This window comes from Microtus ochrogaster, unplaced genomic scaffold (assembly GCF_000317375.1).
Source record: "Microtus ochrogaster isolate Prairie Vole_2 unplaced genomic scaffold, MicOch1.0 UNK48, whole genome shotgun sequence".
NCBI lineage: Eukaryota > Metazoa > Chordata > Mammalia > Rodentia > Cricetidae > Microtus > Microtus ochrogaster.
Genome location: NW_004949146.1, coordinates 1,068,879 through 1,077,534, shown reverse-complemented (window position 1 = coordinate 1,077,534; position 8,656 = coordinate 1,068,879). Strand labels below are relative to the sequence as shown.

General features: G+C 38.6%; 1 protein-coding gene across 4 annotated transcripts in view; it reads left to right on the top strand.

Annotated features, from left to right (window-relative positions):
- The window catches only part of Cdc27 (cell division cycle 27), a 56,485-nt gene that overhangs the window by 34,726 nt on the left and 13,103 nt on the right, over window positions 1–8,656 (top strand). For all 4 annotated transcript variants that reach the window (XM_005369407.3, XM_013354568.1, XM_005369408.3 and 1 more), the window contains 2 exons: window positions 1,981–2,133; window positions 2,628–2,836. In XM_005369407.3, coding sequence (XP_005369464.1) covers window positions 1,981–2,133; window positions 2,628–2,836 — 362 coding nt within the window. The remainder of the gene's footprint in view (window positions 1–1,980; window positions 2,134–2,627; window positions 2,837–8,656) is intronic.

Genomic DNA, 8,656 nt, shown 5'->3' with positions numbered 1-8,656 from the left:
GTGAGTTCAAGGCCAGCCTGGTCTACAAGAGCTAGTTCCAGGACAGGAACCAAAAGCTACGGAGAAACCCTGTCTCGAAAAATTTAAAAAAAAAAAAAAATTATTTCTTACATTAAGAGATAATTTAAATTTAGTAGACTTGTAAAGGATTTGTAGAGAATAGTCATCAAGTTATGTGAAATATTTCTATTCTCAGTTGAATAAGAAAATATTTACCATGTAATCAATATTTATAATGTAAATTCTTTCTATAAAATATACAGAATTGTATACTGAACTGAATGTTTATTATTTAACATGTTTTATAAACTTAATGTTGTTGCCAGGTGTGATGGTTTACACCTTTAGTCCCAGCACAAAAACAAACCTGCTTACTATATCTGTGAAGATGATTTATGTTTAATTGAAGGCATAATGTCCTTATAATTTTTTTTTTGTTGTTTTCTTTTGAGGCAGGATCTTTTACTTGATACCCCTGGCTACACACACACACACACACACACACACCGATGCTGGGATTTAAAGGCATGCACCACACGCCTTGCCTGTTTTGTTTTTGAGACAAGATCTAATGTAGCTCAGACTGGCCTCTGGCTCTGTATAAACCAGAATGACCTAGAATTCCTGATCCTCTTGCCCCCTTCCTCCTTAGATATTGGGATTACAGGGATGTACTATCATCCCTAATTTATGAATACACATGTAGGTTGACTCCAGGCTTTTATGTATGCTTAGCAAACTCTACCAACTGAAAATTGCATCATCAGTCTTTCAACTTTTTTTAATTAGTATTTTTTTTCCCGTCTTCCTGTTTGCATAGTTCATAATCACTTGTTTTTTAGGGTTTTTTGTGTGTAGCTAGCTAATGCTTGTTTGAATTCACTGTATTCATTCTGCTAACCTTGAAATCACATGTATATGCCATCATACCTGGATTGCTTTCCTTTTTTATTTTTGGGAGACAAAATCTTGCTATGTAGTAAACGCTCATCTTGAATTCACTGTGTGGCTCAGGCTGGTCTCAGACTTGCCACAGTCCTCTTACTTTAGCAAGTTTCATTCCTAGCTAATAATCACTTCTGCAAGGTCACAGTAGTTTCTGAAAACTTTGAAAGCAAAAGGTATTTCTGTGTGGCAAATTGCTGTGCCTACTATCTTATAGCCTGTGTCCTTTGGAAGAACTTAGCGCACAAAGTTGCAATTGGAACCCAGTAGTTCCATGCAGGTCATGGTTCAACTTCCAGTGTGCCCTAGAGTTGGCAGCCAACTGACCTTGTTTATACCACAAAGGTTTAAACTCAGCCTTTTAGTAGATTTTCCCTACTCCTCTCTTTCAAATTTTATTTTGTATGTGTGCCAAACATGTGCCTGGTGCCAGAAGAGTGTGTTAGATCCCCTGAAACTGCAGTTTGAGAAAGTTGTGAGCCACCATGTGAATGCTGGGAAACAAAAGTCAGTTCCTCCGCGGAGCTGCTAGTGCTCTTAACTCCTGAGCCTCCTCTCCTGCCCCCTCTCTTTTTTAGAGAAATTTCTTTTAAAATTTCATGTCTTTACCCATAGTTAAAATGCAAAAAGCACCGCCGGGCGGTGGTGGCGCACGCCTTTAATCCCAGCACTCGGGAGGCAGAGGCAGGCAGATCTCTGTGAGTTCTAGACCAGCCTGGTCTACAGAGCTAGTTCCAGGACAGGCTCCAAAGCCACAGAGAAACCCTGTCTCGAAAAACCAAAAAAAAAAAAAATGCAAAAAAGCAGGCTAAATGTGAATGATTGCTTCAGTATTTGACTTCCTATAGCTGATTTGTTCAGTTATCCTTGTTGCTAATTCACATAAAGCATAATCCTTTCAGAATTTAGGTCCTGTGAAGACTTTGACCAGCATTGCCCTGTATATGTAAACTGTAGCAACATCTTTGCCCTTACTCTTCTCTTCTCTTCGCTTCTCTTCTCTTCTCTTTGCTTCGCTTTTCTTTTCTATTTCAGGCTGAAAGAATATTCTCAGAAGTTAGAAGGATTGAGAATTACAGAGTTGAAGGTATGGAGATCTACTCTACGACACTTTGGCATCTTCAGAAAGATGTTGCTCTTTCAGTTCTTTCAAAAGATTTAACAGACATGGATAAGAACTCACCAGAGGTATGATTACAGTTTGTTTAATAATTGTCACTTTTCCTTTACTTGTTTAATGAAGTGTTTGTTTAGTTATTCTTTATCAGTAAGAAGTCAGGAGTCAGATAACAGGATAAGAAGCTGCAGAAAAGCCTCCTCCATTCATCCTTCCTTGTAGAAGCTAGGCATAGTGTAAACTGCTGTAATCCCAGCACCTCTTCAGGGAGGAGACGGAACTAGACAAACCCCTAAAACCTTGCAGGCAGCTAGCCTGCTGCACACAACTGAACAATATAGACCCTGTTTCAAATAAGGTGGAAAGCAAGGAACAACACCCACACACTTAAATGTGTGGACACTTATGTTTCCTAAGGTCAAAATTAAGTTTAGATACAAGAGAAATTAGAAACTAATTTTTTAAATAAACTGAGTTTCTACTTTTGATAACTTTTTTTTTTTTTAAGAAAGCATAAAACACTGTAACTGTGTTTGATTGTTGTTATTTGTTTCCATTTTACCAGGCCTGGTGTGCTGCTGGAAATTGTTTCAGTCTGCAACGGGAACATGATATTGCAATTAAATTCTTCCAAAGAGCTATCCAGGTTGATCCAAATTATGCTTACGCCTATACTCTATTAGGACATGAGTTTGTGTTAACTGAGGAGCTAGACAAAGCCTTAGCATGTTTTCGAAATGCTATAAGAGTAAACCCTAGACATTATAATGCATGGTAAGTGTAAAGATAAAGTCTCAGTGAATCATTTTGATTTCATTTGTTTGCATGTTTGCGTATATGTATGCGGTGTATGTGCTGCAGCAAACATGTGGAGGTTAAAACATAATATCCAAGAGTTGGTTTTCTTCTTCCACTGTGTATATTAGGCTCAGCAGCAAGCTCATTGCCAGCCCTTAGTGGCTTTTTTCTTTTTTATATGTATGCATGTTATGCTTGTATGTGTTTTTTTGTATTATGTACAACAGACCAGCTTAGCCGGGGCACTGTGACAGACAGGACAGGGTCTCAGGAATAGGTGGGTAAGAAGTCAGCGAATGACAAGCAGACACAAGACTCAAAGGAATTGCATCTGAATGTATCTTTATTAGGCATGAGGCTCATCCTTTATACAGAAAGATTGCTTAACAACATGTATTGTTTTTTCATGCAATACAGATTATTATTAGAATTATTGTATCAGATACGTGAGGATAGATTTTCATCAACAGATGTCCCTGGTGTGGGTCGGTTGGTCATGCTAGACGTGGCTTGGCATTAGTTTCGATATAAATCTTCATCTAGCCTATGAGTTTATGGCATTTTGAGCTAAGGGCAAGCGGTTGTGGTTAACAGTCACACAGTCTACAGTCTTTTTATATTTCTGCCATCTATGCAGAAGAACTTCTTCTTTCCTTCTCCTTCTCCACATTTCTAACTCCTTTTCAATCCTTCCCCAAAACCAATCTCAAGACATTACAGGCATTTATCTCTCTCTTCTATCCTTATCCCATCTTTGCTGAATCTGTCTTAATTGCTTAATTAACTTTGCCTTTTGTTCTTCATTTACTGAGCACCAGATTAAACCTGAAAACCTTTTTGCCTTTAATGTTAACCCATGTTCCTCCATTAGCATCATATACTCCCTGTATATGGCAGTGTCTCATCAGTAGACTCTGGAAACTTATGTTGTCCCTTCCAGAAGAAACCAGACTGCATTCCTTAGAACATAAGCAGGTAATGCCAAAAGTGCAAGGGCTCCAGTGCAGGAAGCACAGCACACACACCTTCTCTGCGGGCACTCTTCCTTGAAGCTTGTGCCACAGCCTACGTGAGAAATCACACAGACTCCGTAGGAGGTGGCGTGACACATGTTGTTTTTTGAGGTAGGCTCTTCCATGGACCCTGGAGCTAAAGAGATACTTGCTGAGAACCTGAGTTCTATTCCCAGAACCTACATGATGGTTCATAACCTTCTGTAGCTGTAGGTTCCAAGGGCTCTGATGATCTTTTCTGATTTTTTTTTTTGTACATTAGGAATACACTTGGTGTACATATGAACATTCAGGCAAACACTCAAACATATAAAATACAAATAAATAAGTCACTGGGAGGAAGCATTTAACATTGCCAAGAATGATGGTGCATAGTCTTATCCCCAGTACTCAGGGGGAAGAGCAGACAGATCTCTGAGTTTGATGCCAGCCTGGCTTGTCTAGTAAATTCCAGGCCAGTAAGGGCTGCATGGTGAAACCTTGTTTCAAAAGAGATGGGGGAAAAAAAATTTAACAGAGTATCAACAAGATGGCTCAAGGTGCTTGCCACACAAGCGTAGTAACCTAAATTCCATTTCTTGGGACCCACATGATGGAAGGGGTCCTCTAACCTTCACATATGTCCCTTGGCACATGCATATAGACATGATATTGAAACGTTTATTTACTCTGCTGCACTTTTTAAAAAGTTAATTAGAACTTGGTTATGGTAGCGTGTACCTGGCTACGACTTAGCTTTTTCTGTATAGGAAATTCCAGACTAGCCAGAGCTGCATAGCAAGACTCTGTGTCAAAGTAAAGTCAGGGAGGGGAGATAAAATTTAACCCACTTAATAAAATGCTTGTCTTACATGCACAAAGCCCTGGGTTCTGTCCCCAGAACTATATATACTGGACCTTGTGGCTCATGCTTTAATCCCAGTACTGATGAAGTAGAAATGAAGTTCAGGATTATCCTTGGCAACATGAATTGGAGGCACTCTCAAAAATAAATAAATATAAAATAGTATACAGATTAAGCATTTATGAATAATAAAGCATAAAGAAATCATAATATCCTAGCCTATACTATATTGTATATGTAAACATTTAAGTGTGGATAAAGTCAAAAAATTAAGAAAGGAGATCATGAGGTGATGAAAAAATAGATAAAATATAGGCAAAAGGATACATGAGTCACAGAAGCAGATATAACACTTAAATGTTTTTTATTTTCAACTTCATTTAAGGTTTTTTTTTGGGTGGGGGGGTTGTGTCTTGCACGAGTTCTGATTGGTCTTAATAATAAAAACCAGGAACTAGATTCAGAATAAATGCTGAGAGATAAGAGAGAGAAAAGAGCAAGCCACAGCCAACTCTTACCTTGCTAACTCGTCAGACGAAAGAGGGACCAAGCTCCTGTCTCTTCCCACCTTATATTCCTCTCTCTGCCCAGCCATATGACTTCCTAACTATCAGTACAGACCTCCAGACTTCTGTTATTAACTAGTGGCTAGCTCTCCCCTTTAGTCTTTAGGCAAGCTTTATTTGTTAGAGTAAAAACACCACATTTCCCCTTTTTTGTCTAAAATTTTTTTAAAGATTTATTTATTGTGTATACATTGTTCTGTCTGCATGTATGCTTGAAAACAAGAGGGCACCAGATCTCATTGTAGATGGTTGTGAGCCAGTCACCATGTGGTTGCTGGGAATTGAACTTCGGTCCTCTGGAAGAGCAGCCATTTCTCTTAACTTCTTTTTTTTTTTTTTTTTTTTTTTTTTGCTTTTTCGAGACAGGGTTTCTCTGTAGCTCTGGAGCCTGTCCTGGAACTAGCTCTATAGACCAGGCTGGTCTCGAACTCACAGAGATCCACCTGCCTCTGCCTCCCGAGTGCTGGGATTAAAGGCGTGCGCCACCATCGCCCGGCTTCTCTTAACTTCTGAGCCATCTCTCCAGCTCTCTTGGTTTTTCGAGACAGGGTTTCTCTGTGGTTTTGGAGCCTGTCCTGGAACTAGCTCTTGTAGACCAGGCTGGCCTCGAACTCACAGAGATCCACCTGCCTCTGCCTCCCGAGTGCTGGGATTAAAGGCGTGCACCACCACTGCCCGGCTCTCCAGCTCTCTTTTGTCTAAAATTTTAAGAAAGGTTATAACTAATAAAAGAAAAATAATATCTCTGTGAGTTCGAGGCCAGCCTGGACTACAAGAGCTAGTTCCAGGACAGGAACCAAAAGCTACGGAGAAACCCTGTCTCGAAAAACCAAAAGAAAAAAGAAAAAAGAAAAAAGAAAAATTATATACAATAAGTACAATAACTATATTCAATATACAGGCAATAAATACACCAATAATATGTAGTCCTTTAGCAATTGACAAATTCAGACAAAATACTTCATATCCTATCTTGGTAGCCCAAGATGTTGTACCTAATTTATTCTATCCTAACTTGGATTACCATTATGTCTCAATGCCTTATGCATATTACACCCCTTTAGTGAATTTCTTTACAGAATCTCATAACAAGGATAATTATAACTGTGACATCTTCAACTTCATTAGAGACCCATGAAGGTAATAATATTACCTGAGCAAACAGGAAGTGCAACAAGTGACTTCCAAAAATGTGAGAAATGGCAGAAACAGCTGGCTGCCTGGACAGTCTCCCAAGGTTCCTCTAAAACATTGAGATATCTGTCTTTGGTCTACAGACCTAGCATATCTGACAGACTTTTCTGTGAAGCAGGACGTTCTTCAGGGCTGTCCCTCCTTGTCAGAGGTCAGCAGTCCTTTCCTTTGTATCCTGCTTGTCCAGTTTGGACAGTGTTCTGTCAGAAGTCGAGGCAAGGGCACTTTCTAGCCTGGTGCCTTACTTTTGCCACACGAAAAGTAAATAAACTCCAGGGGCTGGAGAGATGGCTCAGCAGTTAAGAGCACTGGCTGTTCTTCCAGAGTCCCTGAGTTCAGTTCCCAGCAACCACATGGTGGTTCACACCCATCTCTAATGAGATCTGGTGCCCTCTTCTAGCCTGCAGGCATACATGTAGACAGAACACTGTATACATAATAAATAAATTAGAAGAAAGTAAACTTCATATGGAGTTTCTTCGATAACCCATCATTTGAAATAGTTTGGAGCTGCCAGGAACAGACATGTCTCATTGTCATAAATTAATTAAAAAAAAGAACCTATGTCATTAAAGATCTTAAATGCCACATTCTACAGATCTTTGAAATATTTAAAGATGACCTGTCTATATATCTGTCTGATCTTGAAACATACCTGATATGACTATAAGTTCAACTGTAGTAGGTGACTAATTACTAATCTGCCTTGTTATCCTACATAGTTGGTAATAACTTTCAAGGACTAGAAATTTGTATTTCCCTGTTAATTGAGCTATATAAGTTCAATACCTTGAACAAGATTAGGAATGTATGTACAGTATGTTCTAACAAAAATAACCTTAATTTGTATCAATATACAACAATCCATATCAATGTAAAGTATTTAAAACTAGTGATAGTTTTGTTAATGTAAAAATAGATTCAATAATCAACCTTTTTATTCTATTTCTATATCTCTTTTTTTCAGAGTAGACTCAATAATCTACCCTTATATCCTATCATACCTATATTCCCATTTTTTTTCTTTTTAAAACAGGAACCCTAAATCTAAACTCCTTTGTTCAGCTTTTTTCCTGATCATTAGCAATAACAACTTGTAACCAACACCCCAAAAACAATGACTAATATCCATACCCAATAAAAGACCAAAAACCGCCCACCCCACCTCTTGGGAATGTAGGTGCCATATTCTTAAAATTACTTCCTGCTGTTTGGATGCAGTGGCATCTTTAGAGGATCCTGAAAAGAAAAAATTGGGTTAATTGTCAAGTCCTGGGAGAGGTAGCTGTTTCATTTGTTGTCCAGTCTCTTCATAATGGGAAACTGCAGGGTTTGTCTGAAGTCCTGGCAAGAGTAGTCTGTGAGACTGGATCATCTCAGCTAGCCACCTCAATATTGTGCTGAGCAATTTGTAATTTAAAGCCAATCTTTAGGTGATGTTTGTCAGCTTAGTGGTGTTATAATCATTGTGGAATCATTGTTGGGTATAGCATATAATTCTGATTTTTAGACAGAATCATAAGGGCTTTGATCACTTCACTCAAATTTTTGATTTGTAACCTGCCTTTCCTGATTTCTTTGCATCAGTTTAGAATGTAGGGGCTCCTAATATTGATATTCCCCATACAGTGCAAGGAAGGATCTAGCTAGTTTTCTCTTTATAAGTTGAGTTCTCTTGCTTTTTTGATACTATTGTTAATCTCTCTGAAAAAAATTACTGCAAACTCTTTGCTGAGGTTCACTTTCTGCCCATAATTTGTCAATTTCATCATTATTCAAAGATGCTATAATTTCTGCTGGGTATATTCCTGCTAATGGACAAAGTCCCAATTTTCCTTTTAGAATCAACTCAGAAACATAAGTCCTTGTCACTGTCTAAGGTTGTGACAAATTACTCAGTTTATCCGGATTTACCCCAATAGTAGGCTCTAGATAGGAAAAGTCTCCAGCAATCTTTGAAAGTCATTAAGAGTCTGCAGTTGATCAGAATTTGGACCTTTTAGGGTCTAAGTTTTTATAGACCTATTTTATATCCTAAATAATTACTAGAATCTTCTCTTTGTAAGGTCCAGCAAAGCAAAATTTTCTTCTTCAAACATTCTTTCTTGGGCTGGAGAGATGGCTCAGCGGTTAAGAGCACTGGCTGCTCTTCCAGAGGTCCTGAGTTCAATTCCCAGCA